The 23,433-nt window shown below is 39.2% G+C and overlaps 1 protein-coding gene across 2 annotated transcripts in view; it reads right to left on the reverse strand.

Moving 5' to 3' along the window:
* The window catches only part of FOXJ3 (forkhead box J3), a 164,298-nt gene that overhangs the window by 116,793 nt on the left and 24,072 nt on the right, over positions 1–23,433 (reverse strand). For both annotated transcript variants that reach the window (XM_044237976.1, XM_044237974.1), the window contains exon 2: positions 23,340–23,400. In XM_044237976.1, the coding sequence (XP_044093911.1) occupies positions 23,340–23,383 (44 nt within the window). In that variant the 5' untranslated portion in view covers positions 23,384–23,400. The remainder of the gene's footprint in view (positions 1–23,339; positions 23,401–23,433) is intronic.

The raw sequence follows: 23,433 nt of genomic DNA on the forward strand, positions 1-23,433 counted from the left end.
AAGAAAAAAATTTTAAAAAGTGTTAAAAAAAAAAAGCTGAGATTGGGGGGGACAAGATGGCGGGGTACTAGGAAGAGGCGCCTTTTCAGCTGGTACCCCAAAGTGAGCTGATTACCTACCAAAGAACTCCGATCACCCATGAAATCAGCCTGAGATCAGAATTATACACGTCTGGATCTCTACAGGGGCAGAAGACGCCAGTGAGCAGGTAAAGCGGAATGGGAACGGTGGACTGATATCAGAAGATAAACAAAAGGGGGAGGGAGCCACCAGAGGCGACCGGTGGGAAAGTAATACCCCAATACGAGCGAGAGTGCCCTGCGTCTGGGGACCACCATTAACTTGGAGACTGGTTGAAAGCACTCCAAAAGAGCAAAGGATTGCGGGGGGAAATTGTGGGAATCGGGGCGGCTAGGGACAGGGGCTTAAGTCCCCAGTTCCAGACGGCCTCCCCGGTGCGGAGGCAGAGAGAGTGCGGAGGAGAAACGGGCTCCTGGTCCCTAAGCCGCCAGCGCGCCCCAGAGCGCGTGAGTTCCGGCTCCTGTGAGAGGATGGGAGCTGCGCCGGTCTGCAGAACGCGCGCTAGCCCTACCACAAAGCTTGAGATGCGCGCACACGTCCATCCAGCTCTCCTGGGTTACTAAGGCCCAGGGGCACTTCTTGACCTGCACCATTGTTTCAAAGTCTAAGCCGCGCGGGCGCGAAACTCTTCCCCGGACAGAGGCGCGCAAAAGCCCAGCCTGCGGCTTACGGACCAGCGCCCCGTTCTCAGTGCCCCAGACGCGCGCCCGACCCACAGCCGCCTCTGAAAAGAGGTGCACGCAAGCCGGCCACTCCCAGCCCGGGCCAGCGGCAAAATCTCAGTGTGCGATCGCTGCTTGGAACCTCTCTGGCAGTCAAGAGCTCCCAGACAGGGACGCCTGGGTGGCTCAGTTGGTTGGACGACTGCCTTCGGCTCAGGTCATGATCCCGGAGTCCCGGGATCGAGTCCCACATCAGGCTCCCAGCTCCATGGGGAGTCTGCTTCGCTCTCTGACCTTCTCCTTGCTCATGCTCTCTCTCACTGTCTATCTCTCAAATAAATAAATAAATAAAATATTTTAAAATAAAAATAAAAAAATAAAAATAAATTTAAAAAAAAAAAAAAAAGAGCTCCCAGACAGCCGCCACTGCCTTGGCTTTGGGGACGAGCAAAAGATCCTGCGCCCCCAGGGTCTGCATCTTGGAACCTGCACTGCCAGTGTCCAAGGGGGAATTTATTCAGCTTCTGCAACCAGACTGAGGCTTCTCTCTGAGACGGAGATCAGGAAGTGTTCCAGGGTGCACCCTGACTGCACCAGAGTTGATACATCCAGCTACATCTGTTCAGTCTTCTCCCACCAAAATGACTAGGAGGAGGAATGCCCAACAGAAGAAAAATACAGAGGATGGACCTTCTGCAACAGAGCTAACGGCTATCAACATAGACAATATGTCGGAAAGAGAATTCAGGCTAACAATTATCCAGGCAATAGCTAGGTTGGAGAAAGCCATGGATGACCAAACAGAATTGATTAGGGCCGACCTGAAAGCGACCAGACAGGATGTTCACAATGTTAGGGCGGAGCTTAAAGCTACCAGGGAGGAGGTCCACAATGCTCTCAATGAGTTCCAATCTAATCTAAACTCTCTCAAAGCTAGGGTAACTGAGACAGAAGATAGAGTTAGTGATCTGGAAGACAAACAGATAGAAAGGATCAGGAGGAAGCCTGGAACAAACAGCTTAGATCCCACGAAAGCAGAATCAGGGAAATAAATGATGCCATGAAGCGTTCCAACGTCAGAATTATTGGAATTCCTGAAGGGGAGGAGAAAGAAAGAAATCTAGAAGATATCGTGGAACAAGTCCTTCATGAAAATTTTCCGAATCTCGCGAATGAAACCAGCGTTCATGTACTAGAGGCTGAACGGTCTCCACCCAAGATTATACACTCCAAAAAAACATCACGACACCTGATAGTCAAATTGAGAAATTATAATTGTAGGTATAATCTCTTGAAAGCCGCCAGGGCAAAGAGGCTCCTTACTTACAGAGGGAAGCCCATCAGAATAATGTCAGACCTGTCCACAGAGACCTGGCAAGCCAGAAGAGGCTGGCAAGATATATTCAGGGAACTAAATGAGAAGAACATGCAGCCAAGACTACTTTATCCAGCAAGACTGACATTCAAAATGGATGGAGAGATAAAGAGTTTCCAAGACCGGCAAGGCTTAAAAGACTATGCAACCACCAAGCCGATACTGCAGGAAATATGAAGGGGGGTTCTATAAAAGAGGAAAAATCCCAAGAATAGCATTGAACAGAAATATAGAGACAGTCTACAGAAAGAAAGACTTCAAAGGTAACTCGATGTCAATAAAAACGTATCTATCAATAATCACTCTCAATGTGAATGGCCTAAATGCACCCATAAAACGGCACAGGGTTGCAGATTAGATAAAACGACAGGACCCATCCATATGCTGTCTACAAGAGACCCATTTTGAACCTAAAGATACACGCAGACTGAAAGTGAAGGGGTGGAGAAGCATCTTTCATGCCAATGGGACTCAAAAGAAGGCTGGGGTAGCGATTCTCATATCAGATAAATTAGACTTCAAACTAAAGACTGTAGTCAGAGATACAGAAGGACACTACATAATCCTTAAAGGGACTATCCACCAAGATGATCTAACAATTGTAAATATCTATGCTCCCAATATGGGAGCAGCCAATTACTTAAGAAAACTGTTAATCAAGATAAAGAGTCATATTGATATGAACACACTAATTGTAGGAGATCTTAACACGCCTCTTTCAGAATTAGATCATAGAAGCAGAAAATCAATAGAGAAACAAGAGCATTGAATGACACATTGGACCAGATGGACCTCATAGATATATACAGAACATTCCACCCTAAAACAGCAGAATACTCAGTCTTCTCAAGTGCACACGGAACCTTCTCCAGAATAGACCACATACTGGGTCACAAATCAGGACTCAACCGATACCAAAAGACTGAGATTATTCCCTGCATATTCTCAGATCACAATGCTTTGAAACTGGAGCTCAATCACAAGGAAAAGTTCAGAAGGAACTCAAACACCTGGAAGCTAAAGACCACCTTGCTTAAGAATGCTTGGATCAACCAGGAGATCAAAGAAGAACTGAAACAATTCCTGGAAACCAATGAGAATGAAGACACTTCGGTCCAAAACCTATGGGATACAGCAAAGGCGGTCCTAAGGGGAAAATATATAGCCATCCAAGCCTTGCTCAAAAAAATTGAAAAATCCAGAACACACCAGCTGTCTCTACACCTTAAAGAACTGGAGGATCAACAACAAATCAAACCAACTCCACACCTAAGAAGGGAAATCATCAAGATTAGAGCTGAGATCAATGAGGGAGAAACCAGAGATACAGTAGAACGTATCAATGAAACTAGAAGCTGGTTTTTTGAAAGAATCAGTAAGATCGATAAGCCACTGGCTACACTAATCCGAAAGAAAAGAGAGAAATCCCAAATTCATAAAATTATGAATGAAAAGGGAGAGATCACAACTAACGCCAAGGAAGTAGAAACAATCATCAGAAGTTATTACGAACAGTTATATGCCAATAAGCTTAGCAACCTAGATGAAATGGATGCATTCCTGGAAAAATATAAAATACCAAAATTGAACCAGGAAGAAATCGACAACCTGAATAGACCGATATCTAATAACGAGATTGAGGCAGTGATCAAAAACCTCCCAAAAAACAAGAGCCCAGGACCTGACGGATTCCCTGGGGAATTCTACCAAACCTTCAAAGAAGAAATAACACCTATTCTCCTGAAGCTGTTTCAAAAAATTGAAGCAGAAGGAAAACTTCCAGACTCTTTCTATGAAGCCAGCATTACCCTGATCCCCAAACCAGGCAAGGACCCTACCAAAAAGGAGAATTTCAGACCAATATCACTGATGAATATGGATGCTAAGATTCTCAACAAGATCCTAGCCAACAGGATCCAACAGCACATTAAAAAGATTACCCACCATGATCAGGTGGGATTCATCCCTGGGCTACAAGGATGGTTCAACATTCGCAAATCAATCAATGTGATACAACAAATTAATAAGAGAAGAGAGAAGAACCACATGGTCCTCTCAATTGATGCAGAAAAAGCATTTGACAAAATCCAACATCCGTTCCTGATTAAAACGCTTCAAAGTATAGGGATAGAGGGAACATTCCTGAACCTCATCAAATCTATCTATGAAAGACCCACAGCAAATATCATCCTCAATGGGAAAACGCTTGCAGCCTTCCCACTGAGATCAGGAACAAGACAAGGATGCCCACTTTCACCACTCTTATTCAACATAGTATTAGAAGTCCTAGCAACAGCAATCAGACAACAGAGAGAAATAAAAGGTATCCAAATTGGTAATGAAGAAGTCAAACTCTCTCTCTTTGCAGATGACATGATTCTTTATATGGAAAACCCAAAAGACTCCACCCCCAAACTACTAGAACTCATACAGCAATTCAGCAACGTAGCAGGATACAAAGTCAATGTGCAGAAATCAGTGGCTTTCTTATACACTAACAATGAAAATACAGAAAGGGAAATTAGAGAATCGACTCCATTTACTATAGCACCAAGAACCATAAGATACCTTGGAATAAACCTAACTAAAGAGGTAAAGGATCTGTTCTTGAGGAACTATAGAACACTCATGAAAGAAATTGAAGAAGACACAAAAAGATGGAAGACCATTCCATGCTCTTGGATCGGAAGAATAAACATTGTTAAAATGTCTATACTGCCTAGAGCAATCTATACTTTTAATGCCATTCCGATCAAAATTCCACCGGCATTCTTCAAAGAGCTGGAGCAAATAATCCTAAAATTTGTATGGAATCAGAAGAGACCCCGAATCACTAAGGAAATGTTGAAAAACAAAAATAAAGCTGGCGGCATCACCTTACCTGATTTCAAGCTTTGTTACAAAGCTGTGAATACCAAGACAGCATGGTACTGGCATAAAAACAGACACATAGACCAGTGGAACAGAGTAGAGAGCCCTGATATGGACCCTCAACTCTATGGTCAATTAATCTTTGACAAAACAGGAAAAAATATACAGTGGAAAAAAGACAGTCTCTTCAATAAATGGTGCTGGGAAAACTGGACAGCTATATGTAGAAGAATGAAACTCGACCATTCTCTTACACCGTACACAAAGATCAACTCAAAATGGATAAAAGACCTCAACGTGAGACAGGAATCCATCAGAATCTTAGAGGAGAACATAGGCAGTAATCTCTTTGATATCAGCCACAGCAACTTCTTTCAAGATACGTCTCCAAAGGCAAAGGAAACAAAAGCGAAAATAAACTTCTGGGACTTCATCAAAATCAAAAGCTTCTGCACAGCAAAGGAAACAGTCAACAAAACAAAGAGGCAACCCACGGAATGGGAGAAGATATTTGCAAATGACAGTACAGACAAAAGGTTGATATCCAGGATCTATAATGAACTCCTCAAACTCAACCCACACGAAACAGACAAACACATCAAAAAATGGGCAGAAGATATGAACAGACATTTCTCCAATCAAGACATACAAATGGCTATCAGACACATGAAAAAATGCTCATCATCATTAGCCCTCAGGGAGATTCAAATTAAAACCACATTGAGATATCACCTTACACCAGTTAGAATGGCCAAAATTAACAAAACAGGAAACAACATGTGTTGGAGAGGATGTGGAGAAAGGGGAACCCTCTTACACTGTTGGTGGGAATGCAAGTTGGTGAGCCTCTTTGGAGAACAGTGTGGAGATTCCTCAAGAAATTAAAGATAGAGCTTCCCTATGACCCTGCAATTGCACTCCTGGGTATTTACCCCAAAGATACAGATGTCGTGAAAAGAAGGGCCATCTGTACCCCAATGTTTATAGCAGCAATGGCCACGGTCGCCAAACTATGGAAAGAACCAAGATGCCCTTCAACGGATGAATGGATAGGGAAGATGTGGTCCATATACACTATGGAGTATTATGCCTCCATCAGAAAGGACGAATACCCAACTTTTGTAGCAACATGGACGGGACTGGAAGAGATTATGCTGAGGGAAATAAGTCAAGCAGAGAGAGTCAATTATCATATGGTTTCACTTATTTGTGGAGCATAACCAATAGCATGGAGGACAAGGGGCGTTAGAGAGGAGTAGGGAATTTGGGTAAATTGGAAGGGGAGGTGAACCATGAGAGACTATGGACTCTGAAAAACAGTCTGAGGGGTTTGAAGTGGCGGGGGGGGGGGGGTGGGAGGTTGGGGTACCAGGTGGTGGGTATTATAGAGGGCACGGCTTGCATGGAGCACTGGGTGTGGTGAAAAAATAATGAATACTGTTTTTCTGAAAATAAATAAATTGGGGGAAAAAAAAAAGCTGAGATTTTCAGCTAATTATCATAACTGGATGAAACTCTAACCCAGAGTTGTCTCACTTGGGAAAAGATGAAGAGTTGCTGCACTCTACCAAATGAACCAGTCAGGCCCCCAGAATTTTCCAAATTTTAAATGGCTCTCACTCTTGGTGGCTTTAAACTTTCATGTCCTACATGACACAGTAACTGTTTAGCAGCCTCAATGGAAATGACTAAAGTGACCCAGAAAGGATTAGGTTTTAAAATTTTGTTGGTAGACTACATATGAGAACTAAGAACATGCCTTTCCCCATAGAGTAAGATGATATGATGATTCCTGAAGTAGCAGAAAACTAATCTCCACGAAGGTATGAACTGAGCCTTTTAAGCTTCCTATAAGCAATGACCTTTTAAAAAAAATAACCTGAAAAATCCTCACTCGTTTGAAGTGAAAAAACAGGTGGAAGAATCAAAATTTGGGAGAAGGAATCCAATACACAGATAGTGGGTCACTCTTCAAACCTTTTGACTTTCACAACTTCTCTTCCCCCCTAAAATTCCAAGAATAGTCATAAAACAGCTAATGCAAAAATCTCAGAGATTTAGGGCACCCGGGTGGCTCAGTTGGTTAAGCAACTGCCTTCAGTTTAGGTTATGATCCCACAGTCCCAGGATCAAGCCCCCATCGGGCTCCCTGCTCAGCAGAGAGTCTGCTTCTCCCTCTGACCCTCGCCTCTCTCATGCTCTCTCTCTCTCTCTCTCTCTCTCTCAAATAAATACAAATCTTTCAAAAAAAATAAAAACAAAAATCTGGGAGATTTAGTGAGACAACTATAATCTGTAAAACTATTGTGATAGAAGAGCTATTTACCATAAAATCAGAGATGAAAAAGAACCTCATTCAGTCATTTTCTAAAGTCCTAGTATTAACTGTTTTGAAGACTAAGAATATTCTTTAAGATCTCCAAGGGGAGAAATTTTCGCAACTTACTCAATCTGTTCTAAGGTATATAACTCTAAGGTATGTGTTGGGGTTTTTTGTTTGTTTTTTGGTTTTTGGGTTTTCTTAAGATTTTATTTATTTGACAGAGAAACACAGCGAGAGAGGGAACACAGCAGGCAGAGTGGGAGAAGGAAAAGCAGGCTTCCTAGCGAGCAGGGAGCCCGATATGGGGCTTGACCCCAGGACCCTGGCATCATGACCTGAGCCAAAGGCAGACGCTTAACTGACTGTGCCACCCAGGTGCTCCTAAGGTATGTGTTTTTTTTAAAAAAAGGGTTTAACTGGCCAGGGGGGCATCTGGCTGGCTCAGCTGATAAAGCACACAACTCCTGATCTTGGGGTCATGAATTTGAGCCCCATCTTGGGCAAAGAGATTATTTTAAAAATAAATAATTCTTTTTAAAAGATTAAAAGTTTTTTTTTCTTAAGTGTTATATATTTATTTGACAGACAGAGATCACAAGTAGGCAGAGAGGCAGGCAGAGAGAGAGAGAGAGGAGGAAGCAGGCTCCCTGCCAAGCAGAGAGCCCAATGCAGGGCTCGATCCCAGGACCCTGAGATCATGACCTGACCCAAAGGCAGAGGCTTAACCCACTGAGCCACGCAGGTGCCCAAGATTAAAAGTTTTAACTGGTTAATCTAGATCTCCCTTGCTATGAAGAATATTTCTTTAAATTCTTTCTTGGAAAATGAGAACTGATCAGAGTTCTATTCATAAGGATGCCTCACATATTTTACAATATTAACACAGCTTAGAATCCGTTTTCTTTAAGTTTGAAGTCCAGAACTTCTCCAACAGGATCTGAATTTGGAACCCTAATATATTAACTGATCTTTTCTAGACTCTCTCCAAATTACTCTACATATAATCTTAGATTCATAAAACTGTATTCTAAGTTCATACAAGCCATATTCCTACTTAGAACTCCATTCAGACTACAAACTTAGGGATCATGTGGTCAAAAGATATTTGTATGTGTAATTCTCATCTTAGCTATCTTTTGTTCCATAATGTAGGAAGGAAAAAATAAACATTTCTGGGCATTAACCACTCAACTGTATTCTGTCATCAAGTAAATACTGTATTTTGCATTTAAATCTCACCTACTGGAATCTGTCTCTGAGTAGCTAGAAAAACTGATGAACACTAGTTCCTTTAACACAAGAACACTCAAAGCCATCTTTGTAGCTGTTAAACACAGAGGGGTACCTAGGTGGCTCAGACAGTTAAGCGTTTGACTCTTTTTGTGTGTGTGTGTGTTCAACTCTTGATTTTGGCTCAGGGTCCGGGGATCAAACCCCGTGTTGGGCTCTGTGCTGCTGAGCTTTGAGCCTTCTCAGGATTCTTTCTCTCCCTTTCCCTCCCCCACCCCAACCCTCCCTCACCCCACTCAAGTGCACCGTGTGTGTGCTCACTCGCTCTTAAACAAAAAATTTAAAACCCTGGGGCACCTGGGTGGCTTGGTCGGTTAAATTCTGCCTTCTGCTCAGGTCATGATTCCAGGCTTCTAGGATCAAGTGCCATGTGGGGCTCCCTGCTCAGTGGGGAGTCTGCTTCTCTCTCTCCTCCTGCTTTTTCTCTGGGTTGCTCTCTCTCAAATAAATAAAATCTTCAAAAACAAGGTTAAAAACCCAGAATCTGCTGTTAATACACCTTATACTTAGTTTAAAATACAGGTATGTATAATATACATATAATACAAGTCCTCTGAGTAACACATATCCATCCACTGGTTCATCCTATCTCATTAAAGTCTCTATACTAACCTCTCTACAGTCCTACTCACTACACATTATACCAGTAGTCTGGCATCAGTGCTGGCAGAAGCTAACATTCATAGAAGGTAATCCCGTCTTTTTAGGGTTAAGTATGATGCACAGAAAATACTCAACAGCTTAAACTCTACATGTGATGTCTAGGATTCAGGTTGTCCTCAAAGTCCAACCAGAAACCCTTTCAGGGAATCCGAAAGGTCAAAACATTTTCATAATAAGATGTTATCTGCTTTTTCCACTCTAATCCTCTGATAAGTGTACAGTGGAGCTTTTCACATGCCATGTGATGGGTGTTATCACATCAGACTGAATGTATAGGCAGAATGAGAATCCAGCTCTATTAAATCAGTTTTTAAAATTTGCAAAAATGTTGGGAACCCTGGTGGCTCAGTCAGTTAAGCATCTGTCTTTGGCTCAGGTCATGACTCCAAGGTCCTGGTATCGAGTCGCACATCAGGGTCCTTGCTCAGCATGGAGCCTACTTCTCCCTCTGCCTGCCACTCACCTGCTTGCGTTCTCTCTCTCTCTGGCAAATAAATAAAATCTTTAAAAACTAAAAGAAAATTTTTAAAAATTTGCAAAAATGTAAAGCAATGCTAATCTTACTCACTTTGTTTTGTTTTGGAAAATATAGTTAATGTTTCATAAAACATGTCTTTGTTAACATATTGTGGGTTTGCTGTCATTTCTATGTAAATTAATAAATATTTTAATTTCCTCTTAGTTTTAATTACTAATGCAACACATTTTAATAGATACAACACATAAACAAAAGGCCCTTGGATACTAAGTAATTTTTGAGACCAAAAAACTTAAGAACCATGTTACAATAACTCATCAACTCAAAGGCCAAAGATTACAGCTTCCAGTACAGTACAAATGTAATGAAGAATAAGGGCTTCTGAGTCATTCAAAAAGCTTGAATTCTCACTCTCCCACTTATTAAATGCATCCCTAGACAAGGCTAACAAACAGATCTGCTGTGAGTAGTAAACGTGGAACACCGTAATACAGAGTTAATGTCTGGCATAGAGTAGACATTCCAAAATTAGAACTATTAGGGGCACCTGGATGGCCCAGTGGGTTAAAGCCTCTGCCTTTGGCTCAGGTCGTGATCCCAGGGTTCTGGGATCGAGCCCCATCAGGCTCTCTGCTGAGCAGGGAGCCTGCTTCCCCCCTCTCTCTTTCTGTCTGTCAAATAAATAAAATCTTTTTTAAAAAAAATTACAACTATTAGACACCTTAAAAAAAAAAAAAAAAAAGGTGCCTGGATGGCTCAGTTGCTAAGCATCTGCCTTCGGCTCATATCTTAAGAGTCCTGGAATAGAGACCAACGTCGGGCTCCCTGCTCATCAGGAAGCCTGCTTCTCCCTCTCCCACTCCACCTGCTTGTGTTCCCTCTCGCACTCACTGTGTCTCTGTCAAATAAATAAAATCTTAAAAAAAAAAAAAAAAGACATGCTTGCTTGTTTCCTCCTTTGTCAATGAAATCTCCACAGTGTAGAGCATACAACAAAATGGGTTCCACATTGTGGAACGCCTGGGTGGCTCAATTCAGCGTCTGCCGTTGGCTGAGGCTGCGATCCCAGGACCCTGAGATCAAGCCCCCTCGCCCCTGAAAGCCTGCTTTTTCCTCTCCCTCTGCCCCCCACCCCCAGCTCATGCTTGCTCTTTCTCACTCCCTCTCAGGTAATAACTCAAATCTTTAAAAATAAATAAATAAATAAAGTTCAGTATCATTTACGTTTCCCTGGCCACAGGAAGTAGGTAACATCAGGCTTTTCATGAGGTGCACAGAATCTGAAAAGGCCCAAAATCAACCTCTTAATTTCCTTTAAGTCATCTTAAATAGGCAATCTGATATACAGCTATTTAACAATACAGAATGTCTGTAATATGTATAAATTACTTGAGTCACAGTTGTTCTCAGAGTATCATGTAAGATTAGATTACTCTTAGATCTACTACTCTTAGATTCCTTGTTACAATTTCAAGTATGGCTAAGTTAAAAAAAAAAAAATTAGACTGAACTCAGTCTATTACACTAAATAGACTTCAAGTTTTCATAAGAAATGGACCAAAAATTTTCAAGAGTGAATAGAGAGTTGGGGAGCTGGGTGGAGAAGACACTCAATTCTAAACTTTAAAACAGTAATCACTGAAAGAGAGAAAACCTACAGAACTAGGGCGCCTGGGTGGCTCAGTGGGTTGGGCCACTGCCTTCGGCTCGGGTCATGATGAGTCCCACATTGGGCTCTCTGCTCGGCGGAGGGCCTGCTTCCCTCTCTCTCTCTCTCTGCCTGCCTCTCTGTCTACTTGTGATCTCTCTCTGTAAAATAAATAAATAAAATCTTTTTAAAAAAATAAATAAATAAATAACTACAGAACTATTCCAAAGGTATATTCATTAATTCCAAAAAATAAGTGGGAATGAGTTAAGCTAGACTCTGAAGGAATTTCACCATGAGTCAACTGACCACACGATCAAAATCTAAATGAACAGACCTTCCATTCTAAGAGCACATCAATCATTGTCAGTTTACATAACACATCAATACTGATTATCATTCCATAGTGTGAAAAGGTTTGAAAAGGACTAACTTCCATAGAAATCCCATTGCTATTTAGGGTAGAACATTTACCAGTAATCTATAAAAAGCTGCTCAGCTTAAACTTAGCAGACCCTAAGGAAGTCTCTCTGCCTAGAGATTTATTCTGCTTGTTCTACTATTGGCTCCTAAAGACCCCACATTTTTGTTTCTATTTCTTGTTTCTTGTCTTCATCACTTCAAAGTTTCTCAGCTTTGCTGCCTTTAACAGACTTTATCCTTTTTCTTCTCATCAAGCACAGCAACTTCTTCCATAAATCATCACTATCTTTTCTTAATGAAATGATCTGTTTCCTCACATGTGCTCACATTCTTCACCATCTTCTAAAAATTTACTTTGCAGTTTATAAATATGAGTTTTTCTTTACCTCAACTTTCAACCCGCCACTAAACAGATACTTGATTATCAGGTTCTTTTCTCAACTTGAAGAGAACAGAGTACTTATGCCCACCAGATTTTAAGACACTATAACCAACACAAGTGGTTTTAGTACAAGGACAGACATATAAATCAACAGAACAGGGTCCAAAAATGAACCCACCCATGTACATCAACTGATTTATTATTATAATTATTCTTTTTTTTTTAAAGATTTTATTTATTTATTTGTCAGAGAGAGAGGGAGAGCGAGCGAGCACAGGCAGACAGAGAGACAGGCAGAGGCAGAGGGAGAAGCAGGCTCCCTGCCAAGCAAGGAGCCCGATGTGGGACTCAATCCCAGGACGCTGGGATCATGACCTGAGCCGAAGGCAGCTGCTTAACCCACTGAGCCACCCAGGCGTCCCTATTATAATTATTCTTATTAAAGTATCGTTGAGGGCGCCTGGGTGGCTCAGTGGGGTAAGCCGCTGCCTTCGGCTCAGGTCATGATCTCAGGGTCCCGCATTGGGCTCTCTGCTCAGCAGGGAGCCTGCTTTCCTCTATCTCTCTCTCTCTCTCTCTGCCTGCCTCTCCGTCTACTTGTGATCTCTCTCTGTCAAATAAATAAATAAAATCTTTTAAAAAAAAAAAAGTATCATTGACATACAATGTTTTATTAGTTTCAGGCGTACAACATACTGATTCCACAATTCAATGTTACTCAATGCTCACCACAGTAAATACAGTTACCAGTAATAACATTACTACAATATTACTACCTATATTTCCTATGCTATACTTTTCATTTCTATGACTTATTTATTTTGTAACTGGAATTCTACACCTCTTAATCCCTTTCACTTACTTCACTGATCAACTGATTTTTTATAAAGGTGCCACATTAGGAAAGACCGTCCAAAAAATGATGCTGAAACAATTGGTTATCTATATCAGAAAAACATAAACAATATCCCTTATCTCACATTATATACAAAAACCTGCAAAGTGAATTACAGAAAGTAAAAGCTAAAACTAGAAGACATCTAGAAGAAATAAGAGAAAATCTTTGTAACATTTGGTTAAGCAAATATTTCCCAGATAGGACATGAAAAAAAAAAACCTGAAATTCATAAAAGAAAACAATTGGTAAGCTGGACTTTAACAAAATTAAAAACTTCTGCCCTTCAAAAGACACCGCTAGGAGAATAAAAGGACAAGCGACAGACTGGAAGAAAAGTGGATGCAAAGAGGGTATCTTAAGAAGGACTTGTATCTCAAGTCCTTTGTATTCCCAAAACTTAATTAATAAAAAACACCCAATTTTTTTAAATGGGCAAAAAATCTGAACAGATACCTCAACAAGAAAATATATGATGCTAAAGAAGCACATGAAAAGATGCTCAAGATCATCAGTGATTTTTAAAAATCACAAATTAAAATTATATGGACGTATCACTACATACCTACCAGACCCAACTGTACCCAGCATTGCCAAAAATATGGAGCAACCAGAACTCTCACATACTGCTAATGGGAACATAAAACGGTACACCACTTTCAAAAACATTTTGACACTTTTTTTAAAAGTTAAACATAAACCTACCATATGATCCAATCATTTCATTCCCAAGTATTGACCCAAAATAAATCATATGTCCACACAAAGACATACATACAAATGTTCATTGCATTTTTACTCATAAGAGCTAAAACCAAACCAATCCAAAAATGCACCAGCAGGTAAATATTGTTGCACATATATCCAATGGAACAAAAAAGTATTAACTATAGATGCATCAGTGACTCTCAAGGTAATTATGCTAAATGAAAGAAACTGGACAAAGAATACATACTGTACAGTTCCAGTTCTATACAGCTTGAGAAAATGCAAATATACATTCAGAGGCAGAAAAACAGATCAGTTGATTCCTTGCAGAAAGTAACAAGAGGGAAGAATCACATAGCAACACCAGGAAACTTTTGAGAATGATGGATATATTGTGGTAGTAATTTCATTGAGTTGGGGGGAACTCACCACATCAAACCATGTCAATTACATTTCAATAAAGTTTTTTTTAAGCTGTTTTAAATACGTGGGGGGGGGATTTGGAGTAGTTAGGGTTTCTCAGATAAGACATAAAAAGAAAAAAGAAATTGGAACCAAAAATTTTAAAACTTTTTTGCTCTAACAAAAAAACTGGGGGCACCTGGGTAACTCAGTCATTAAGTGTCTGCCTTTGGCTCCAGTCAGACCCCCAATTCGGATACAGCCCCTGCATCTGGCTCCCTCTCTGCTTGTGTTCCCTCTTTCACTGTGTATCTCGCTGTCATGTAAATAAATAAAATCTTTTTTTTTTAAGATTTTATTTATTTGACAGAGAAAGAGATCACAAGTAGGCAGAGAGGCAGGCAGCAGGTCGGGGTTTCAAAATGTGCAAAAGATTTGAATAAAGACGTACAGGTAGTCAACAAGCACACGAAAAGAAGTACAACATCACTAGTCAACAGGGAAAGACAAATTAAAATCACAGTGATACCCATTAAAACTTTCAAATCAATCTGAAAACCAGCAATATCTTCCTTTATGAATTTAAACTCCATAGCTTTGTCTTGATATTAATGACAAAAATAACTACATTTGTGCTATAAGGAAAAGCATGAATGATTATTCCCCATTTTATACGGCTTCCAATCCAGTGTTCCTCTGATTGCACTGCATGGGCTTCTTGGGGTTTTATTTTTTTAAATCATCTATAGGCCTACTTGTAATAAAGAAGCATTATCTTTTTCTCAGGCTCTACTAATTCGAAGTCTCATTGTCCCATAACCTCCAATTCTACTTTTATACATAGCTAATATATCACCTTCTAAGTTCCAAATATACGTAGGGAGATGGTAGAAAAGAGTGTTAACTGCAAAGAAAGCTGTTCCTATCCTTAAAAATCTCCATTCAGCACAACCTTCAACAGGGACCTGTCGATAAGCATCTACCCTTTAGGCTCTCAAGTAAGCATCAGTAGTATGGGGCAAAATAATCTTTCTGTTGTCCTTTTCTTTTGTTGTTTCTATGAGAATCTTGAATGCTAGTAAGGACATAATGGGTATGTATTATGTATCTGTCAAACTAAAAATGACTGGAACAAGAGTCCAATTCCAAATCCACAATTCCAAAAGGAAGGTGAGAATCAAGTCTCCTATGCACTACCCATATGACTACAAGGAAAGGGTCTGAATCCTAAAAAAAAAATCCTCTTAAAATCCTAACTCTTCTCACCCAACACTGGGTACATGCTGCTTTTTATCAGAACTTCTGACTAGTTCACCATGCCCTTTCTCAGAGTTGTCTCCATTCCCAGGGCCTTGAAAGTCTTATCTCTACCAGCAATACAAGTACTACAACAAATTAAAGGATGAGAACCAGGGCTGACACCTGAACTAAGTTGTTCACATTGATTTTCTTCATTAGGAATTCAGAATTAGGACTGAAATGGTTTGGGCTGGTTTCCTGAATGAAGACGCTATGAACCCGAGAGGTACAGGATGGCCATGTGTCAGAAAGGTAAGAAAGGTGGTTTGTAGAAATGAAGAAATAAATTATAATCAGAGAAAATCAACAGAGGAGTATACTGCCTAGGTTCCTAAGAACCTAAGTTCTATCCCCTCAAGAGATCCAGCCATCTCTCGGTTCTGTGAAATACCCCAGTATTCTCCACAAATAAATTCCTTTTCTGTTTTGTTTGATAAATCCAGTGCTGGTTTCCTTTACTTGCAGCCAAGTAAAGCTTGACTAAAATAAGTTTACTAAATCAAATCCTAACACTTTTTTATTTTTCAGTATTATATTATACCTTATACACTGCTGACAGGCACAGATTTTATATTTAACTCCTCTTTTACTTTGCCAATACATCCAGTGATGCTTTCTATTCCCTATTACCTGTATTATTTCCCCCACATAAATGAATTCATGGCAACTCAAATTTCTCTACTATCTCCCCATAAAAAAAGCTGCTTCCTTGCATAGTTAAGATTTTTTCCAATTTTAGAGAACATATTTCGAAGTAAATCACTAGTTTTCTATCCCCTTTTTCCTGTTTCCAGCATTATTTCCCTTTTCTAATTATTTTCTATAGTATCCTCAATTAAGTGGAATATTTTTGACATCCCTCATTTTAAGAAAACACCTCAGGTTATGATGACTACTGACAGTCAAGAAGAACTTCGTGATTAAGAGCATGGGCACTGGAGCAAGGCCTACATATAAACTCCAGCTCCGTCCCTTTATTCACTGTATGCCCTTCAGCTAAGCTTAACTTTTGTACCTATTTCCTCATTTAAGAAATGAAGATAACAATGGTACCAAAGTTATGGAGCTATTGAAGGATTTTAATTAACATACTTTAAAATGTTTAAATAATGCCTGGTCTAGTAGTGAGAACACCATAAATGGTAGATATCAAAGTCAGTATTTAGTCACAAAAGTGACTTTTAATAACATGTCCTTAAGTCAGTGACTAGTCAACATTACTCTTCAATACCTAATATTCTGAAATGGAAGTGTTAGGGCATTTGGTCATCCAAAATCAAAAATTAAATTACATTTAGGGTGCTATAAGCCAGCACTGCCCAGTACTTTCTGCAACAATGGAAATGTATGTGTGATATACAGTGTGATTGCCATTAGCCATGTGTGGCTACTGAGCACTTAAAATGTGGCTAGTGAGACTAAGAAACCGATCTTTTGCTTTTATTTTAAATTAATTTACATGAGGCTAATGGCAAATGTATCAGACAATGAAGTTTTACAAGATAAGTCAGAAAAGTTCAAAATATGTTCAGAAAAGTTTCTATAATTGTCAAAATTAAGAGGGTCTCTCATTACTCTTTATTTAATCAGAATATGCCACACCTAGAAATGCAAGTTAATAGATTCTATCAATTCCCTCCAAAAGCTTGATAAACATGGTAACAATGATGAACTATGCCATGATAATGCAAAAGCTATTTTGCCACTGTGTGGGAGAGACCTAATAGCATAAAACTATGAATATAATAAACATATAATATTCAACATCAGCAACATCCTTGGCCTGAAGGCCAGCTACAAACCTGAACACTACTGGTAGATAATCTAGAATCTAAGAATTCAGAGTGAAAGGGAAATAGAAGTGAGAAAACAAATCCCCATGCTCTTGAGCTGAGAGCAAAGGACACAAATATGTCCTCTTTTATTCCCTTTTGCTTTATACCATTGAAAAAGAGAAAAGAGGAAAAAAATATGTCGGGTGACTTATGTATATATTTAATCCCATGAATCCTAACAGACCAATGAGGTAAGCATTAACAATCCTATTGCTACAAAATTGGAAAAAGTGAGTAACTTTCTAAGATCATATGGGTAATACATGGCAGAGATTTAAACCTGTATCTACCTAATTTTAAGATTACATACCAGAGCTGCCTTTACAATACCAAGGCTGTTACTCAAAACAAGGCAGCAAGAGGTCTTAAAATAAATCCACCCTTCTCTGGTCATTCTAAATAGTGGGGTCATCAATATCAAGAAAGGAGAAATGAGGAAACAGATGGACAGGAAATTCATCTGGGACACTAACACATGAGCTTCTCTGATGCTAAAACATCCCTATGTGTTTCCTAGTATACCCTAAACAGACAGACTAGGTCAATAATAAAAGGTATCTTTAAGGGAGAAGCATAACAGGGTCACCAATGTGGCTCATTCAGTTAAAACGCCAACTTGATTTTGGCTCGGTCATGGTATCAGGGTCGTGGGACAGAGCCCCACGTTGGGCTCAGTGCTCAGTGGCGAATCTGCTTGAAGTTTCCCTACCCTCTGCCCCTCCCCCAGGTCACAGGCATGGTGTTGGGGCGGGGGGAGTGGTACAGGCACACTCTAAAATAAATAAATTAATTAATTTTTAAAGGGAGAAGCATAACAAAAAGGAAAAAGCAAGTGCAAAATGGGGTAAAAATAGAAAAACAACAACAAAAGGAAGAAATATCAGGTAGAAGGGAGTAAGTGTCGCCAGAAACTACCTATAATGCTACTGATAACCTCCAGTATCCCAGGATTTATATACATGTGAACTGTAAAATCAATCCTCTTAAAAATATCAGGCAATGTAGAAATGCAGAAAAGGCCTCATCTGAACAAATCTAAAGAAACATCAGATTTTACTTTGCTTTAATTAAACCAAATTGTAACAAGAGTCTATTGCTACAACATGTGAAAGAAGTAGGTTATATACACATGTATGTTTACTTGTCGGTAGAAAACAAATGTTCAAAAAAAGTTTCTCCTTTTTTTGGTAAGCTTTTGCTCTTTCTGAATCTGTACATGGAAATAAATAAAATACAGGTACGTCTCGGGATTCAAATCCATCTTACACAAACTCAGGAACCAAGCAGATTCTGCTAAATTTTTAAGATTTTCTTGTATGCTAGAAACCATATCACTCATTTACCTGAATTCTCATTATTATTCAAACAGAGGAACTGAAAAAAATTAAAGGATTCACTATCTAGATTCTCACCATCCAAAGTCAGGATATGAATGCAATAGATTCAAATTGCAAGGAATATCCGTGAATCTTATAACAATTTTTAATATAAATTCACATGATTTACCAAACTGGGATTGTTTTTTCTTCTAGCAACATATTAGTATTCTACTAAAACCACATAAACACTGGACGCAAAACAGATCTTAAAAAACATCTTTTTATACCCTACTTAGTAGGTTGTTGGAACAAGTTACTAAGTCATTGCCTCTCAGCTCCAAACCCCCACCCCTACTTTCCCAATCTGCCTTAATGATGCTTAAAACTGGGACTCTGCAAACCACATCTGTGCTTTGCCAGCTGGTTTCCTCTAAGACTCTGCCAAGAGGAAACATTTAAAGATGGACTGAAATCCTGAAGAAGGAAAAAGATACTGGTGCCTTCCTGTCTAGTCTTTGGGTGTCATAAGAGCATTACCCCAGCAAAAATTTCTCTCTCTGTCCCCACAACAGGAGATCCTCCTATAGTAGTAAGTGAATCCAGTTTATAGTTTTTTAGACTTGTAGAACTATCTTCATCTACCCCAGGGAAAGACACAAAGACCAGTCAATACCCATTCCTCATGGTATGAGTCTCAAACCCATGGGACCCCTCTTTTGAGTTCAGACACCAGCACTAGCCATGTAGTGCCTTCTCCTCAAAGTCTGAGTTTTGGTTCTATATGACCCTTCCTCCTAAGTCTCTAGGTTTTCCCTTTGGTCTCTAAGCCCTTGGGGCTGGTTGATGCTTCTTGAAGTGTCTCCCTCCATGATACTTAAGTTTTATTTTTCTCCCTTCTGCTACCTCCTTAACGACTTAGTACATAATTAATGATTCTGTTAAAATATCTCTGTTCAAACAAGTGGTGTGATTTCTGTCCCCTGACAGGGTCCTGATTAAAAAATTAAAAGTCTCATTATATAGAATATGTATTGTTACAGTAAGTTCTGCTAAAATTCAATGCCACATATACCAACAAGCACAGAAAAAAAAAGTGTCAATTAAAAGTAACTTGTTTAAAAGAGTATATCTATCACTACAAAATCTTTTGCAATCATTCTTTTAAAGCAAATATGGAGTGCCTTTTTCTAACTCACACATAATATCTACTGGCATAGAATTACATGATATAAAGACATTTATACTAACAAGCAAAGAAAAACAGTGTGTCAATTAAAAGCAACTTGTTTAAAGAGTATATCTTACTATCACTACAAAATCTTTTACAATCTTTTTTTTTTTTTAAGATTTTTTATTTATTTATTTGACAGACAGAGATCACAAGTAGGGAGAGAGGCAGGCAGAGAGAGAGAGAGGAGGAACCAGGACCCCGCCAAGCAGAGAGCCCGACGCGGGGCTCGGGGATCATGACCTGAGCCGAAGGCAGAGGCTTTAACCCACTGAGCCACCCAGGCACCCCTGCAATCATTCTTTTAAAGAAAATATGGGGTGACTTTTTTTTTAATATTTTATTTATTTATTTGACAGAGAAAGATGATCACAAGTAGGCAGAGAGGTAGGCGGGGGGGGGGGCAGGCTCCCCACTGAGCAGACAGCCTGATGTGGGGCTCAATCCCAGGACCCTAAGACCATGGACCTGAGCCAAAGGCAGAGGCTTAACCCACTGAGGCACCCAGGCACCCTGGGGTGCCTTTTTCTAATTCTACATAGTATCTACTAGTATAGAATTACATGATATAAAGACATTAACGACAGCTCTCTGTCTTACTAATACATAAAATACAGCAAGTGCAATTTTAAAAATAATTCTAACATATTCAGATTAAATATCTAGTATCATCTACAAAAAAACAATACTTGTTTATTAGCCTAAATATTTAAGGGTAGAAGGGGATTTAATTCGATTTACTAACTCTCTTTCCTACTCAACAAATTTTTAAACGTCACATACTTCCATTTCACCCCCCACCTTCATTTACTCAAAAATGTTCACTCCCTCTTACCTATGCCTACAAATCCCTACCTGCCTACCCATTTCTCATTCCCAGCCACAAATTCAGTTCCCCACCAATTCATATACTTCCTATTTTCAATCTAGCCATTTTGCGGACATACAGATATTGTAACACAAGATATAAAGGCAGTACATACAACACAGGTATGGCAAACAAGCATTTGTCAGTGGGCTTAAGAGTTCTAGCTCTATTCCTCTTTGGACAGTGTTGCTGGGGAGGCCATTTCTGGTTTGGGGAAGACTATGGGAAAGTAGACTAAAATTTATTGTGGTTTCAAGTAATCCAGGTTTCTCGCCCACCACCACCATCAAAAAAATAGCCATTCTTTTCTCCTCTTCCTTATATCAAACTCAATGCTTGCTTCTAGTTAACAAAAAAAAAAAAAAAAAAAAAAAAAGGCAGTGACAATGGTTTTCTACCCACACATTTAAGAATAGTAACTCTCTGCTTTATAAAGATGGACCATACAGAATATTACAGAACTAAAAGATGTATGTAAGAATACTAAATAACCCAACTCAGACACCACAGAGTACTAGTTAAATGCTAACTGCATAGCTTTATGCACAAAAAATTTTGATTCTAGAATAATATGCACAAGAATTTTAAGTTACAAATTATCAAAGAAGTTATGGTTATCTCTTTTCTTTCATCATCTCTTCCAATTCTGTAATTTCTACCAAGTACAAAAGCTAGATATACATTATTCTTAACCCCATGTCACATATAAGCTTAAATCTAAACATACTCAAAGAAGTTTAAAATCTCAATGACTTTAGTATAGCATTATTTCAGCATATCCCACAACTAAAAAATCTTTAAGGAAGTCTAATCAGTAGATGAAAGTCTGCAAAATGTCCCAATGTAACCATATCCAAAGATTTAAATATTAAAAAAAAAAAAAAAGGTGGGGCAAAAGGACTCTTCCCATCATACTGAGCAGTAATCACTATTAAGTCAATTAGCTCCACAGCAGCTTGAGAATTAAAGAAATAATGATAGTCTTTTTTTTTTTTTTTTTTTAAATAGGTTCTTTTCAGAGCTATATAGCTGTCCCTTGTTTGGAGTTAGGGACAGAGGATATATGGACTCTAGCAAAGTAGAAAAGCCATCTCTCCATCTATTTCCATAATAAGCTGGAGACACATTCTCAGGGAAAGAAGTGCCATAATGACACAGAGTAAAAGCTTTTCTACTGAGGACAAAAGATAACCAGCATCGGCCTGCTAAAAGTATTTAAAAATGCAAATTCATTTTTCTTCTCTGGCATTCTAGACAACCAGAATTGCTTTCAAGCATTACGATTCCTTGACTTCACATGCATGGCTCTAACAACTTTCTTTCCCTCCTCGATCTTCTGCCCTCTAAAACTGGGTAATCCCAACTCTCTTCATCACTTACTCTGTTCTAGCCATATTGACTTTCTCATTGTTCCTCCAATACATAAGGCAAGTCTCCTGCCTTATCGTTTCCTGGATTCCTTCTGCCTGGAATGCTCATAGTCTACAAACCCAAAATGGAAGAGTCCATTACTCTTTCAGGTTTTCAAATGTCACCATTTCAGTAAAGATTTCCTTGGCTAAAATAACATAAAGCCCTGTGTTTCCCATTCCTCTTCTCTATTTTATTCTTCACCTTAGCCCTCTTCACTGTCACTAACATACTTCTTGTGCTCCCTTTGGCACCATATAGACTAACAGATATTTCTTGTTGAATTGTCCCTTCACCAGAATGCAGCTCCATGATTATAGGATTTTTATCTGTTATGCTCACTGCTATTGTCCTAGCATTTAGAATAGTGCCTAACAACACATTAGGTGCTCAACATGCACCTAGCTGCAGCATTTACATGTAATCAGTAGATACTGCCATCAACACTTCATGTTCTGGTCTGAAAGATTTCAATTAACAGATTAAATTTAAGTTATTTTCTCAAACCATGCCCTAGGAACTGCAACAATCCCTCACGGGCAATGGTGAGGGTAGAACATGAAAGCCTAATAAGCAAGCAGAAAAGTCCTGTGTTTATCTGTTTTATTCACAGGATTTCATGTAAGATTTAATTTGTAGAGAAGATTTAGCAACTTCAAAAAAATCTAAGACTACTGGGCTGTATACAATTTAGTTCCTACTTTTTAAGCTTTACTTATTTACTGTAAATGAGGATAATCTAGGTATCATGTTTATATCATCATTTAGAAAGAGATAAAAACTAGCACCAAGTTTTATTTAATCTGCTACAAAAGCAGTAAAATTTACTGTGTATTTTCTAATTAAAACAAGTAGAGAGCAGAATATTTTTAAAAAGAAATGAAGTACAAAAATTTTGTTATTCCATAAACAAGAACATATGTAAATTCACTAAGTGGAAATTAAAATCCAAATCCCCTTACCACAAATTTCTCTGCAGGCAAAAATATCTCCCCCAATCTCTGCAGGCAAAAATATCTCCCCCAATCCCCAATCTTCCCCAATCCATCAAATCGCAGCGCCCAACAAAACAAACAGTATTTTATTATGAACCTCACCTTGAAATTCACTCTAATATGACCTGACCAGCATAACTTTTAAAACGTTACACGTCCCAGTAAAGAAAAAAATAGCACTCACCTTAACGAAGTTACAGATGGACAAGCCTGTCCATACAAACCCATCTGGCCACAAAGAAAATCTGAAAAGTAAAGAAGAGTTAGTTATCAGAAGC

The sequence above is a fragment of the Neovison vison genome, chromosome 2 (assembly GCF_020171115.1).
Source record: "Neovison vison isolate M4711 chromosome 2, ASM_NN_V1, whole genome shotgun sequence".
NCBI classification, from domain to species: domain Eukaryota; kingdom Metazoa; phylum Chordata; class Mammalia; order Carnivora; family Mustelidae; genus Neogale; species Neogale vison.